The sequence below is a fragment of the Podarcis muralis genome, chromosome 5 (assembly GCF_964188315.1).
Source record: "Podarcis muralis chromosome 5, rPodMur119.hap1.1, whole genome shotgun sequence".
NCBI lineage: Eukaryota > Metazoa > Chordata > Lepidosauria > Squamata > Lacertidae > Podarcis > Podarcis muralis.
The window spans coordinates 63,354,033-63,370,507 of NC_135659.1; the positions used below are offsets into that span (position 1 = coordinate 63,354,033).

General features: G+C 42.1%; 1 protein-coding gene across 2 annotated transcripts in view; it reads right to left on the reverse strand.

Moving 5' to 3' along the window:
- The window catches only part of PLXNA2 (plexin A2), a 398,388-nt gene that overhangs the window by 55,884 nt on the left and 326,029 nt on the right, over positions 1 to 16,475 (reverse strand). For both annotated transcript variants that reach the window (XM_028734447.2, XM_028734448.2), the window contains exons 18-22: positions 14,220 to 14,459; positions 13,431 to 13,574; positions 10,576 to 10,810; positions 4,049 to 4,191; positions 1,116 to 1,384 (exon numbers count right to left, since the gene is read on the reverse strand). In XM_028734447.2, coding sequence (XP_028590280.2) covers positions 1,116 to 1,384; positions 4,049 to 4,191; positions 10,576 to 10,810; positions 13,431 to 13,574; positions 14,220 to 14,459 — 1,031 coding nt within the window. The remainder of the gene's footprint in view (positions 1 to 1,115; positions 1,385 to 4,048; positions 4,192 to 10,575; positions 10,811 to 13,430; positions 13,575 to 14,219; positions 14,460 to 16,475) is intronic.

A 16,475-nucleotide genomic window follows, 5' to 3' on the forward strand; every position in this document is an offset into this window, starting at 1 on the left:
GGCTTCCTCTTAGCCAGTTGTGTTATCCTTTGTTACTCTTGTAGCTACTGCCACTTTGCTCCAGACTTGCCCACTTTAAAATCTTACACTTATGGCAGGGGTTCCGCCCTCCTTGCTTGTGCTTGGTCGATACAAAAGCAAATAGAGTCATCCACATAACATGTTAGTTTTCTCAGCAGTCATTGGGAAAGAGGAACAATGGCAGGAAGCTGGGATATCAAACATTCTAATGGAGACACCAGATTTTCCAGGGCAAAACCAGAATGGTACAGCAAAGGTTTTTGCAAGAGGTCTTTAAGCACATGGTGTTGTATAATACAATGACCGACTCTGAGGTTGTGGCGCTCATCTTGCTTTATTGGCTGAGGGAGCTTCTGGGTCATGTGGCCAGCATGACTAAGCCACTTCTGGCGAAACAGAGCAGCGCACGGAAACGCCGTTTACCTTCCCGCCGGAGCGGTACCTATTTATCTACTTGCACTTTGATGTGCTTTCAAACTGCTAGGTTGGCAGGAGCAGGGACCGAGCAACGGGAGCTCACCCCGTCATGGGGTTTCGAACCACCGACCTTCTGATCGGCAAGTCCTAGGCTCTGTGGTTTAACCCACAGCACCACCCGCGTTGGTGTTGTATAAACACCAACAATTGGGAAACACTTGCCTGCAAGCGCACCAATTGGAGAACAGCCTTTACCAAAGGTGTCATGGCTTTGAAGACACTCAAACTTAGGACACAAAGGAGAAATGTGCTAAGAGAAAGACACGCTTGGCAAATCCACACCGTGATCAACTCCCACCCGGAAACCAATGTCCCCACCGTGGAAGGACGTGTGGATCCAGAATTGGCCTCCATAGTCACTTACAGACTCATTGTTAAAACCGTGTTTATGGAAGACAAATCTTACTTGGCTACGAGTGATCGCCAAAGAAGAAGACTGTTCAAAGGTTACATCTGGTGGGTGAACTTGGTGATTTCAGGAACATTAGGGAGCACTCACTTTTCCAGCCCCCATGCCCTTCACATTAGCACACCTGGGCTATTGCATTCTTGAACCACAGCCTTTCCAAAAAAGGTAACAACATCTATCAAACCACCTTTTCTCTCTTCACTTTTACCTGCGCAGGAGAAGCTTGGGATGATTCTTGTTCTCCAGGTTCTTCTCAATCAGATCAGAGAGCAACTGCTTCAGGACATCAGTGGCATATTCTAGCTTTCCCTGAAGTCCTGTCATGATGAGGGAAGCCACATTGCCACGGTCACGCATGGAGAAACTTCGCTGCATCTCCAGGGTACGGATAAATGTCAGCAGAAAGACCTTGTTATTGATCAGGTGGGCAAATAGCTTCAAGGCCTTTTCAACATTCTGCTGTCCATTCCCTTGCACCTGTAAAATGGGAAGTGTGTCTTCAGGAATCAGTTTAAAGAGCAATGCCTCCTATTTCCAGCCTGGCTTCAACTTTCCAAAAGCTCAGAGTGTAGCCCTACAAAGTACATCAATCAATCAATCAATCAATCAATCAATCAATCAATCATAGAAGTTTATTGTTCTAGCCAAAGGCCATGACAAACCTGCAGCAACAGTACCAATGCAGACCATACATGAATAATATGAGCCACCATCCATGAAAGGTTACCAGAGACACCAACAAACTCAAATCCAGCTTGATTTTAAATTAAACTTCTGAATCAGCACAACAATTTACACTGATTTTACCTAACTCCTTTTTCCTGCTTTTTCTTTTTTTTTTTGGGGGGGGGGTGTAGCCAATGCATACAGGGCTACTCTCTGTGCTACAAATATATGATTGTCACTCAGAAGAAACTGAACTATTTCTGCCGGGGTGTACCTGCTTGCTTGTGTGAGCAAAGGTTTCAGAAAGTGATCTCTTGTCTCTCTATATATGGGGTGAGCTAGCAGATAAAGTGTGATGTCTCTCACCTAAGGCTGACCACAAAGTTGTTCCGCGTATGGGACCTTATTGCTAAGAAGTACATTATATTGTCTGTGCACTGAGGTTAAAAGCCCACTAAGTGGCACGTGAATTGTGCATCGGTTGCACAAAAGTGACACTCCCACTGGCAAATTAATTACTAATTTAGGCAACTGCTTTATTGTGAAATGGCAGTAAAACAACAAAAAACATCCAGGCTTTCCTACTAGTCCTGTTTGTAAGTAATTCATTATGAGTCAAAATGATAAAGCACTGAGCATAATTCTTCTCCAAAGTTTTCAGTGACTTATGTGTTCAAGTTGCTCACGTTATGTAACTAAGCAGCTGTGTAATTGGCAGCACATTCATCACTACTATAGCTTTTTTGGGAAATGGTAAATAAAAGAAGTAGCTAGCATCAATATTTGCTTGCTATTTGGTGATATAAATAGAGAAAGCAAGGCACGACTGATTACTTAAACACCCATTTCCACAGGTGCAATACCAGTGGCTCGGCTAATTGCCCCAAAGTCTTGAGACAGGAAAGTTGGGGGGTAAAACTCGTCTTTATCTGACTGCAAGTTATTTCAATTTATAATATAAATTAAACATCTTGAAAAAAATCAAATCATATAGGTTGAAAGAGGTCCTGCCATTCACGTCATATAACCCTCCCATATGTAGACCAATGTTTTAGAGCAATAAATAATTAAAAAGTGCATGAATGGGTTAAGCTTTAGTTAGGCTTAATTTGCAATCAATCAAATTTAGCTTTGTTCATGACCTTTTCATACTAGTCTATAACTGCTCTCTTACTAGGGACAAAGAGATTTGCATACAAGCTGTTTAGGCTTAGTAGTAAAATAAGAAGTGTTGTGCAAGCCTGTCAGATGACCCATGAAACTTGTACTACAGCACATTTTTGCCATTGGGCTTGGTCAATTTTCTTTTTATTGTAAAAACACACTTGAAAAATAAAACCTAGTGTATATTTCTTTCACTTAACTTAGGTCTGATCCTCCAAGCCCAGGTCTTCAAAATACTACCACTTGAGATACGAACAGTAGCTACCAGGCTTGTTTTAATTAGAGCCCCAGAGAAGGACTTCGTATATTGATCAATAAGTTAAACAGCTATCGGCAGGGTACTGCAGAAGTATAGTAGGACAGCAAAGCTGTTAATCTACCCTATATGCAGTCATTGAATTTTCTCTGCCATCATGTGTAACCGTTTTGCAAACTGGGAGTAGAAAGAGGCAGGCTGCAGAGCTCCTTACATTCTACAGCAGAATCTTGACTGACAAGGCAAAGGGGACACGGAAATGTTTGTACAGGATCCAGCAGCAGGAAAAATGAAATGCAAACAGCTTCACAGGACTATTGAGGCATGGGCATTTCCATGTTATTACTCTCACAAAGGCAGCATATGCGACTAATGCACAGAAATGCAACTGATGGCAATGCTCCTTCTTTTATTTTTCCATGGTCAAATGCCAGCAGCAGCATTTTCATACTGAATAATGGGTTCCATCTGCTCCTGCACTTGCTTTATCTATATAAAAAGTAACTCAAAATTGGGATGGCTGACAACACAATTTTTCAGCGGACAAAGCCGAAGGGATGTGCCCAAGGTCCAAGAGTTCTGCCAAGCGAAGGAAGAGATGTAGAAAATTTGAGAAGTTGCTGGGTTTTGTTCTTTGCAAAACAGGAGAGTTGTTTTCCTTGGGGCACAAGCAGAGTGTAATTTTCCCCAGACACCCCCACTCTCTGGTTTTCTTTCAACAAACAGAGAATTCAAGAAACCTTTAAACAGCTGCTGGTCATGGGGCTTTAGCAACTGGGGGTGTGGGGAATAGTAGGACTGAAGCCACACAGAAGAAATCAAGAGGAAGCAAACTGCGTGTAAACTACACAAAACACAAGCCTTTTGTTACAGCGAACTTGAGTGTTCAATGTGCTTAGCCCAGCACTTCTAATAAGATTCAGCGTGGGAGGCAGAAAGGTGCTTTCACAGCTGTGTAGGTTTCAATCTAGCTTCCTAGTGGGAACCTGGGAAGCAACAACGCTTGCTACCTGATGAAACAGAGAGGCAGGGAGAATGTGCTGCTATTTCATTACCTCTAGTTCACGCAGGACAGGGTGGTCCTCTATGCCAGGGAAGAGGACCCGCATGGCATATGTGCGATAGTCAAGGTAAGGGATCCCTGAGCGGTCCAGGTCGCTGGTTAACTCGTTGATGTCTGTCTGCAGCTCTGCAAAAGCTATTAGAGAAAGGGAGGGAGAAAGACAAGACAATCAGAAGTGAGCACTGGAAATGCAGGCTGCAGTACAAGCAATCAAGGACTGCAAATGAGCCAGCTCAGGGAAGCTCGTTTACTCTAGACCTCTCTGTGTCACTCAGATATGCCCTCAAGCTGGGAGCCACTTCCCCAGCATGAGAGAGAGGAAGAGAAGCACAATGCAAAGAACAGATGCTGAGAACAAAACAGACTTGCTAATTTGTATGCTGTTCACACCTTGTATGTAAGCACTGAAAATGCCTTGAAAGGCACTAGATAAAAATAAAGATCCTATTTTTAAATCACTGTACTGTGCAGCTTCTCTTTCACAGTCACTCACTCACTCTATCCACACCTCAGCCTAAATGTTTTTTGGTTTTTTTGCTGTGGCTAGCACATGGATTCCTTCCCCATGCTCTGCAGCTTAAATGGCATTAGCCAGTGCCCAGGAAGAAAACAATGCTTTCAAGTGGGGGTAGAGAACTGCAGGTGTAAAGGACTGCAACAGGCTTCATGCAATGGGCTTTTGATGTGCATAGGGAAAGAGCACGAAAACTCTAAATGCTGGCGGCAGTGCAACATGTTTCATGGCAGTGTGCATGTACAATATATCCAGTCCTTCCTCCCCTTTTCAAGGAGGAAGGACTGCAGAAACATTCTGTGCATATGTCATACCTCCAACACATTAAGTGTTGGTATAGCGGCACTATGCAAACGCGGATGCTCTCCTAAGACACACAGACACTGGAGAGGCTTGTTCTGGTGAATGTAAACTGGCCCTAAGATGCAAACATAATTGCATACTTATTTGTAAAAAATACCAGTGCTGATTAGGGGGTGTTTCTTTGTCCTCATTAAAATCTGCTATGGTAAAAGACAGCAGACTTCCCTGCTGAACAAGTTAATGTTATTTACATTTCTTCACAAATGAGAACTTTGCTGGTGCGTTGGGTGTCATGCGTCCTCCTCTATAAGGGATAGTTCTGTATTTGAAGGTGTAAAAGATTAAGATATATAAGGAGAATGAGCAGGGACCTTGAAGTTCCTCACCTGGGTCACAGTTTTTACTATGGGTAGATATATCTTATTTCTATATAAATTATAGTAATTTCCCCCCTAAATCTGCATCTAAATATATAAATTAGCACTCTTGTTCTTTTTTTTAGCAGTGGAAAATTGATCACCCTACTAGTGTTTCCCTGTCATGTGACAAAGGGATAACATAACTTTCAGAACTGCAGGGTTCTTTTGCTGGGGGTGGGGGAGAGAATACTACCTTGTGAAAATTGCATATTAACCTTTGGTGAATAATTTCTTGAGCATTCAGTTCCAATTTGCAGTGAGACAAGAATATACAATAGGAAAACGCTACAATATACCCTGTAGGTGGAATTTTGTTAGGAGGGGGTTTAAGGGAACAAGCAATTGTTGCAGAATAACCACGCCAGGTAGTCTAACATATTAATATTTTTAGCTGTATTAAAGAATTAGTGAAATAAAATATATTTGGAAAAAAATAGATAAGGGCCTGATGCTTGTCATTGTTTGTGCTCACTTGCCACAACACTGGAAGGCAGGAGTAACACTGTTTCCCAGTGATCAATTGGATAAAATACTGCCTGCATTCTGTTCATTATATCACCAAAAGTGAAGACTAACTCCACCACCACCGCCCTGCCCCATAAAAGTTCCACATTCAGGATGGGACCTAACTAAAACCCTGAGAGGTCTAGATACCCAGAACTTGCCCACCCACAGTTGGCTATTGTCTTCCACTACACTTTGGTCAGTGCAGAATGGCTCAAAACAGCTTGCTCTTGCTTGATGAGATAAGCTTACATTCAAATTAGTTTCTATAACCCTGCTTGGGAGACCACACTGGGGTTGTCTTGCTTGTGGAAACCTGAATGAGAAGCTAGATGACATGGCAAAATATGAAGATGTGGGGTGATTGCAATAAGGAGTTTTTAAACCTCCAAGATCTCAGAAATGTTTTAGAAGACCTTTAGGTCCTGTGCAATCCTAAACCATTTCCCTCAGAAGCATTCCCCATTGAGTTCAATGGGACTTATTCCCAGGTAAGTGGGTATAGGATTTCAACCCTATCGACTTATCCGAGAAAATTTACTGGTGCTTCATTTTATAGGACTGACATTTATATGGTAACTGTAAAAATCATTCTATTGCTCACCCATGACTACTGCTGAGAAGAGTTAGTTTTTGATCTGCAACAGCACTGTCTGAAAATAAATGTCTTGATTCTTAATTAGACTTCAGTCTAACAAGTGTTCTGCTTCTTTGTCCTTTTAGCTTTGAAATGTTTCATTTGAAAAAGAAAACATCCCAAACCAACAAATTGCACATCTCAGTCACCTTTGAGTGCTACATTCCCAGAGTTATATGTACCCTGCTGAGTAACCACAATAAGTCTCTTCATGCATACATGAATCTGCTGCTCACCTGAAAGAGTCATAATGAACACTTGTAATGGCTCAAACTTTTTTTAAAAAAAAGTCTCTACAGTGAATATTTGAAAAAAGTTTGGTCCCCCCCCCCCCAAGCACCTTCCACCAATGTCTCACCTGCTTTGCCCAAGACAGGGTGGCAGAAGAACAGGGAAGTGATGGCACTCACTAGCTTGCCTTTGAACTGTTCACAACCATGGCTCAGAAATGAACTCCTGGGCTCTCAAAAGCTCACTTCAAAGGATAAATGGGCTTTTAGTACCCCCAATAGCGTTCAAATCCTTTTCTGGCTCAGACCAATAACCAGATCATAGAAGGTCCCCTGCCCTGTCCGCAAAGCAACCTCCCCAACTTTCCAAATGTAATTTCAGTGTCCCTTAAAAGGTCTACAAATCCCAAGATGGCACCACTATGGAAGCGATGTAATAGAATCAAAGAATCATAAAATTTTAGAGTTGGAAGGGACCCTGGGATCATCTAGTCTAATCTCATGCAATGCAGGGATATGCAGCTGTCCCATACAGGGATTGAACCTGCAACTTTGGCGTTATCAGCACCACACTCTAACTGAGCTATCCTGGCTGTATTGGTTTGAGAAGAGGACCCATCTCTCTTGCCATTCAGAACATTACAACATGGAATGTGTTCATCTCTATTTCCCAATGAAAAATATTTAAACAGTATTTAAAAAGCAGTCAAGAGTGAGGAAGTTGTCTTCTTCGTCTTCTTTTAAAAAATCCCTTTCAATGTTTGCTTTGGGGTGAAGCAGGAATACTAGATAGGAAATGATTTTTTTTTTTAATTGTGCAAAATACAGGCAAGAAACTCCACATCTACTTCCAGACTTTGGCCTTTCCCCCTCCACTGGGTGGCCTGCGCTCCTATTCAGTGTTCTGAAGTGTAAAAATGTGTGAATTCACTCACTAACTCTGTCAATCACCGAGGGCTGTAAATTATTTTTCTGCCTGGTTCTAACTCACTCCATGTAACACTTGGATCATTGCAAGGTTTCTGGCTTTCCTAACATCCACATAAAATGCCTACAGGAAAGGGTCAGCAGACAGCAAGGCCTAATGACCTGGCACCAACAAACTCTGTACATGTTGCTTAAATAGGATCAAGGGCTAATCCTGTTCTCCACACATTAGTCAGGCAATGGATGTCTCTGCATCCAATACACTCGTTACTGTCTTCCCTCGCATACAGACTTCACGGGAGAGCTCTGAGCCTCTCCGTCTGCAAAAGAGGGCATTTTATGAGTGGGTGTGTTTAAGAGAGATTGACCAAATGTTTATTTGACAGCTGTACGTGAGCTTAGGCCCTGTTAAATTCACACCAGATCAAAGGCAACAGGGTAAGCAGGAGGCAGTTACCACGGAAACAAGACTTGGTACTGTTCAGTACTGGAGATGTATTCAGTCAACAGGGAAAAGTTATGTTAGGCAAAACAGATGTGCTAAGGAATATGTGTGTATATATGAAAATGACAAAGTTTTGTGTGAAATGGCTCATCCTAGTGTCTGCAGGGTTCTTCCATCCTGATCTGATGAATGTTCTTGGAAATAAGCCCCACAATGTTCAGTGGACTTTGATCCAAGCTAAGTGTGCGGAGAATGCAGACCTAATGTGTGATTATGGCAGTCTATCATCTTCTATAACAATGTTGTTACAGCCATGATTATAATCCTCAGACACTTACTTTGGAATAAAGTCTGTATATAGTGCAAGGGTAGGAAAAAGTTAATGATTCTTTTGTCTGAGTCTGTCTAATCCTAACACATAGTGGATTGATAAGATTATGAGTACATTGCTTTGTGTTTCCTTGTGGTCTTGTCTCTCTTTCTGTGTTCATCAGTTGAGCAGTCCTTGTTCCAGGAAAGCTCAATTTAAACAAAGTTATGTTGTGGGCTAATGGAATTTTTAGCACTGTGGAATTATGGGGACAGGTCTTTTCTCTGCCCTGGCCATTTCAGACACTGGTGCTTTGCTGCATTTGTGTCCCTTCAATTGAAGCTTGAATGTCATGTGTATTGGCAAAATGATACCCTTTCCCCAAAGATTTATACAGTTTACACAAGAGAAAGGTTAAATTAGCCTTGGGAGTCAGTAACACCAAGGCAGGAAGTATGCTATGGCAATAACTCTTACCAAGAGGACAAAAGATAATATAAAATCAATGTCCATGGCTTTTTGTCAATGACATATGTAGCTGATAATGGGAAACAAGTTAAGGTCTGACACTTGCAGCGACTCTCCACTCCTACCTACCGTGCACACACAGGTAGGAATGGAGAGTTGCTGCAAGTGTCAGACCTTAACTTGTTTCCCATTATCAGCTACATATGTCATTGACAAAAAGCTGCTAATATTGTGTCCAGTAAGCCATACTGTGCATGGTTTCATCCGATTCTGTGGGATCAGTTCCATTGATTGAGACCTGAGGATATGGATAAGATGCTTCTGGTTGTCCATCCCACTGCTTGCCCTTTTGACCCTTGCCCATCCTGGCTTGTTCATACAAATTTGTGGGGTGCTGACTGGCAGTTCAGCTGCAGGCACTTATGGAGGAAGCAAATTATCTGGACCCATTCTAGTCTGGGTTCAGGCCAGGGTTTGGCACAGAATCATCCTGGTGGTTGTAAGAGATGACCTGCTTCAAGGGACAGGTAGGGGAGTGCAACCCTACTGCTACTATTGGATCTCAGTAGCTTTTGATACCATCAACCCATGATGGACCATCTCTGGGGGTAGGGAGCCAGAGGCACCATTTACAGTGGTTCTGCTCCTATCTGCATGGCCACTACCAGAGACTAGCATTGATGGACTACATATTGTGCACTGCTTTCCCCCAATGCTATTTAACATCTATATAAAGTCATTGGGAGGATATATGGGGCACTAAGAAACTCAACTCTACTTTTCTATTAAATATGAGTCAGGAGAAACCATGCATAAGCTAAACTAGCACCTGGATGTACTGGTGGAATGGATAAGGAAAAGTAGACTGAAGATGGAACATGCTAAGAAGGAGCATTGTGGGTAAGTTGTTCCCAGGTCTGAGGACTGGGGAGTCTGGCTGTTCTAGATGGGACTGCACTCCCTCTGAAAGAACAGATACACAGTTTAGGGGTTCTCTTCGAACCATATTTGTCCATGGACTCCCAGGTGTCCTCTGTGGCAAAGAATGCCCATCCACAGCCACAGCTGGTGCATCAACTGAGCCATTTTTGGATTTCAGTTATTTGGCTCCATGACATGTGTTAATAAAGCAAGTTTTAAGATTCTGTACATACAAAGCCAGAAATCATTCTGAATCAGGTTACCTGGGAAATTGTTTTTCCCTTCATTGCTCAGTAAGGACAATTAAGATTAGCAAATGGAACCCAGTTACGGTAGTTTTGCCATAGGCTGGTGATTATCGGCTTGCGGTCACATGTCTCAGCTCTTGGTTCCTATGTTCTACCTGGTTTTCTGTCCAGCCAAGACAGGCTCAAGCTGCTGCTGGCCAGGCAAGTTGACACCATCAGTCTGAGACCATGAAGCAGATGCCTTTGTCATTTGTTAATGGACACCACATATTAGCAATAACCTGAGGAGACGAGATCTACTGGAGATCAAGAATATACAGCTTCCCACAGTCTTCTGAAACTGATCTCCATGATGCACTTCCCTTCATTCACAAATTATGCCACTGTCAGTGCAACAAGGGAAACTCGTTTTCACTGATAAGGAACTTCTCTGGATCCCTCTGATGCCTCTGTCAAATTGTGCTAGGCAGTGCTGTGAATATACTTTTTGTGAAAGACACATGCACAAGCCCTTGCTTAAGTAGACCTTTTCTCATGTGTCATTAGACATTACTAGATTAGTGGAGGCGAATACCTGGGGTAGTACTACTGACCTTCTTTGCATTCGAGGGCCACCCGAGACTCTAGGTTGTCCATCTGCATCTGTAGCCTCTTGAGGGTTAGGTCGTTTTCACGAGATTTGCGCTTGTAGGCAATGAGGACAATAATTACGATGATGAGAAGAAGGCTGCCTCCTGCTGCAATGCTGACAATAGCTGGCAAGGTCAGGAGGCTGTCCGAGATCACATTCACTGAGCCAGGGGAGAAGATGATGCCACCTACATGCACCTAGTCAAGCAAAAGACATTGGACATAGTCATCAAACTTTATCGCAGTGCTCTCAAGTAGAGTGGTCTAGGGAGAAGATACCTACTTAGGAAGGAGGTCACGCCAACTGTTGTGCAAAGCATCAAACAGCGTCAACAACCTGCTTCTGAGGAAGACCTCAGGGCTGACCTTGCCTGTCCCACCACCTCCACTCCTGGCAGAGAAGCAGTGCCTGCATTGGTGCCGATTTCAGGAGAGAGCTCGCCAAAATCACATAGGAACTTGTGGATCATGCAACATCTGACTTGAAATCAGTGGTGATGCCAGCACAACTTCTCTGCTGGTGGTTCAGGCAGCAGCAGCAGTGGCAGGACGGCACCTCCCATTTCACCTTGAGCATCAAAACAGGGTGGGCCACCCCCAGAAATTTCACCCCCTGAGAATTTCTATTACAGGCTCTAAATGTGTCTCTCTGCTTATCTGCAAAGGAGCTGATCTACGGAAAGAAACTTCTATTTTTGCTCCAGTAGTCATCTTCGCAGGATTTTTCTTTAGAAATGTGTCTAGTCAAGGACTAGTACCTGACAGTGGTCCCCTGCCCATGTCAGACCTGCTCTGGGAATAATTCCCAAAGAGCCAACTATGCCTTCAGAAGGCACACAGTCTAAAGTTTGGTCTGCCAAATCACAGACACTGCTTGCATGGTCTTGTCTATCTACAGAGAGAAAGGGCACAGCCTACTTGAAACACAGAAAAGGCTTCAAGTTGCGATAAATGCATCATCCCGGCACTATCTCTGGGCTTTGTTCTGATTATCTGATGGCTCCATTTGACTTTCATTTCACAAGCTTTCAGCTTCCTTTTGTAAACCATGGACATTAGAGACAGAATGACAATTTCATTGACTAAGAAGTTTAAAGAGGAAGTAGGAAAGAAGAGAGGAAAAACAAAAGAGATGGAATGGCGGGGGCCTGGGGTAAACCATGGGATTGCGGCAAATAAACAGATAGACAGTTAAGGATGGACTAAGTTTTGCAGAACATGCTATGGCCTCTGATAAGTGCAGATACTAATGGGAAAGGGCTATGTTACAGTGCTATTTCGACAGGGAGCTGTTATGACTTGGCACCCGAGAGTATAAGACACAAAGCAGATAAGGTTTTACTAGATCCCAGCAAAATAAACTTGGAAGATCGTTAGGCAGGTTTGATTAAAGGACCAACTTCTTTTGGGGAATTGAAATGTAAGGATACCAGCTTCACTGGTTTGTCCTCCAAATACAATAAATAAGAGTCCCAAGAGATACTGCCTTATTCAATAAACACACCTTTCCCCTGCATTTCAGTTCAATCCTTTTCAGTGGGTAAACCTGAGAAAATGATCTGGAACCAAAGCATCATGCAAGCACTGCCAAAACTCTTCAGAGGTTGCCTGTTTGATCATTAACTGTATTATATTATACACCAGTGGCAGTATTTTGAATGGGGCATTATCATACAACTGTAATTTCCCTTGTGCTCCCTGGCTCATTCATTTTAGGTGAAAAGATTAGCTTAAAAATGAGGTAACACACCAGCACTTTGCTACCATATCTATTAAAGTTGAGACTAGCAGGAAGAAAAACATCTACTTCTAATCCTATCACCTTGTTTCAAGAAACCAGTTATAAAACAAGTGTGTAAAAATTCTCATAGAATTATGCCTCTCTTCTTCATCTGAGTGGAGCAAAATTACAAACAACAATTAGTCTGTGTCCACACTATTGTCCTTGTACCATTTTTAAAATGGTTATTTGTCTGCCATCATTGTGCCTTATTTGTTATGGGATGTATCTGGCGCAGTCGTGCCCTTAGAGCATAAAGCTGAATAAATGGCTTTCATCAATAAACCTGACAGACAAGCTAATCCTGTCTTCAGCTATAGCTTATGCTAGCATGAGCTGAGATGAGGGGTTTGCTTCCCACTGTGTTGGGAGCCCAACACACCCACTTACATGTTTTGCTGTCTGCAAAACCTCTTGCTGCAATAAAACTAGCTAGGCTCAAAAGTGTGATGGCACTTTTTATTTTTCAACAGCTATGGGGTTTCAGACTTATCAGGTAGAAGGTCAGAGCTAAATCTCATTTATCCATTGCTGCTATATATTACCATGCAAAATTCACACTGATCCAGTGTGTGCTTGTGTAATGTGTGTGTGGCTAAAAAAAAAAAAAAAGGTTCTACAAATACAGAACCTCCTGTCTACATAGGAAGAACCCTACTGGATCAATCAACAGATCCATCCATTTCCTCCACAGTCTATTCCCTGCAGCAATAACTTCTACAAGGTATTATATATTTACATGTATAAGTTAAAATGTTTTATTGCAGTGTGTTATCAAATTCATTCATTTATTTAGAAAAATATCCATGTCATCCTTCAATAAAATTCATAGGAGTATTCAAAGACATGCATCTGGATTTCCTGTATCTCTGAAAAATCTGGGACATTCACATCAAAGGATTGCGCCCTACCTCAGCTCCATGTCAAAAGCCAGAACAGTAGATGGAGAAGAAAGGGATACTACTTCCAAATCATCACTAAGAGGGGAAAATCAAAATCAGAAGATCGGTAGACAAAAGTATTCTTCTTGGACCTCACCATAACTTTGTGTTGCCCAGTGAGATTTGGTGGTTCACACAGTAGCTGGGTCTCAGAGACGGTGACAGCACAAGGAGTCTCTCCAATCAGAACAGTGTAATTCAGCTTTGCTCCACCAGTGGCAGGGGGACACAGATTTTTACCCTGTGGGAAATAAGTGAGAGAAGGTTCTAAGAAGATCCTAGTAAATGCCTTGGCTTCTTCTTGATCAGCTTTTCAGCACAAAATCAACAATTACGACATATTGTGTGCTGTGTACTTTTAAAGATATGCTGTAACAAATTCCGTGTATAATTATTTTCCAATAGCTATTAGTGATAATGGTATATGTTTCGATAATCAACTGCACAGTTTAATGAGAGCTGACTCCTAGTATGGAAAGGTACATGATGAAAGTGTGTGTCTGTTGCATTTAAGCTTGAACCTTCCTCCACCTCCCAAAATTCAGGGTGGCATCCAACAGCATCCTTGTGCAAACTAAATAGTTCTTCTGCTTGCCGAAGTCTTTGATCTAGTGGAGGCCAACATCAAAGTGTTGTTGGGTGGTGCAGGGGGAATCATCAAATATTGTCTGCTTTCCTCTTCCGTTAGTGGAGACCTCTGCTGGACATTACAATTTTAGATGCACAATTTAAAAATCCAATGTGTGCACCTAAAAATGTAAAGTGTTAAGTGGTCCTAATGCAATAAATACATAGGGAGATTTGTCAAATGGGGGCAAGATTTGAAATGTGGTGTTCCAATGAGTTTGGGTTTGTGCTCTTATCAGGGCTGTGTTCATCATCTTACCTTCAAGATTATGGGTGAGCCTGGCTTCTGATCCAGCACCCCAGTGGCACTTAGAAGTTCAAAGGTAGGGTTTGGGTAGTAGATAAACTTGGTGTCATTGTAAATCAGCAAGGACTGAACATTGTTAAAGATGAATCCAAATTCATCAGGTCGCTCAACAGCATCCAAACCGGGTCGGTACTCCAGAGTGAGGGAGGGAGCCAGGCAAGTTAGGGTGGTTGAATTCACAACTTTGCATACCTGGAAGCAGATAACCAAGGATTTTATGCTTTGAATAAAATATTTTTGTCTTTGAGAAGTGCCCCAATATTTCATGTATCTCTATTGATGTCACTGGAGTTGGACACAAACTGGAGTTGGACACAAACAAAATATCAGAACTTGTTCCAATCCAAAACTGGGCCAAAACAAACAAGATGAATTTTAACAGGGAGAAATGTAAAGTATTGCACTTGGGCAAAAAAAATGAGAGGCACAAATACAAGATGGGTGACACCTGGCTTGAGAGCAGTACATGTGAAAAGGATCTAGGAGTCTTGGTTGACCACAAACTTGACATGAGCCAACAGTGTGACGCGGCAGCTAAAAAAGCCAATGCAATTCTGGGCCTCATCAATAGGAGTATAGCATCTAGATCAAGGGAAGTAATAGTGCCACTGTATTCTGCTCTGGTCAGACCTCACCTGGAGTACTGTGTCCAGTTCTGGGCACCACAGTTCAAGAAGGACACTGACAAACTGGAACGTGTCCAGAGGAGGGCAACCAAAATGGTCAAAGGCCTGGAAACGATGCCTTATTAGGAACGGCTAAGGGAGCTGGGCATGTTTAGCCTGGAGAAGAGGAGGTTAAGGGGTGATATGATAGCCATGTTCAAATATATAAAAGGATGTCACATAGAGGAGGGAGAAAGGCTGTTTTCTGCTGCTCCAGAGAAGCGGACACGGAGCAATGGATCCAAACTACAAGAAAGAAGATTCCACCTAAACATTAGGAAGAACTTCCTGATAGTAAGAGCTGTTCGACAGTGGAATTTGCTGCCAAGGAGTGTGGTGGAGTCTCCTTCTTTGGAGGTCTTTAAGCAGAGGCTTGACAACCATATGTCAGGAGTGCTCTGATGGTGTTTCCTGCTTGGCAGGGGGTTGGACTCGATGGCCCTTGTGGTCTCTTCCAACTCTATGATTCTATGATTCTATGATTCTATGATTCTATGATTCTATGTGCTACTTGCACCAACTTGTGCAACTTGAGTCTACAGACAAGACTCAATTTGGTGTGTGTGTCTGACTCTGTACATGAAAGAGGAGCATTTTCTCTTCTGCATTTGCTCGCCAGGAGATTTAAAAAAATGTCCTTGCAAGTCACAGATAACTAATAGAGATATATAACACTGGGAGATTTGGCATAGCTGTAGTGTGCTGGAAATAATGGGATATGCTACCTAAGTACAGAAATAAATACAGGGACACATGAAGATGTTTTCTCACTGTATTTGCAGACTACAAGAAACAGCTCACAAGCTCTCTTCCATGTTTCAACATCACACTAATCTGACTATAGATTTCACTTTTACAAGCATGTGTAACCACAGGCATTGAGTAGAAAAGTGGTTTCCACAACACATATCTGGTTCACATCTCTCTCTTCCCTATTTTACTATGCAGAAAGATTTAATGATATAGCACTAAATCAATTTAGTTCTCATTGCACAAAGTTATAAACCCCTGCCCCAACAGTTTCAAAATTAAAATTTGTGTAATTCACTGACTGCAGTGAAGGTTTGTAAAAGTGTGGGACTCTTTTCTATTTCACATGCTGATTAATCCTCAAGAAAGAGAAACAAATAAAAGGAAAACAAAAATAAACCAAAATTCTTTAAATTATTGGTATTTATGGGAAAACTCCAGATTCCTAAACTCATTGCCCCCCTCCCTAATTCTTACATAAAGAAAAATTCAGAGAAGCCTGGGGCAATACCAAGGAACTTTGATAAGTGTACTGAACATACAATAAAAGCTGCACCAAACTAACAATTTGTTAATAAAAAACTGGGCATCTATTCAGGTTCAGGTTTATTTTAACAGATGGTTACAGAAGAATACCAGAAAGAAATGTGAAGAACTCTTGAGTCGTTGAATCAAACCTGTTTGGAATATTATTTATTCATCACCTGCTCACATTATAAGATCATAGCGGTGTATAGAAAACTAAAGATAAGTATAAAATGTGCAGCAAAAGTAATAGAGTTTAAATAACAAA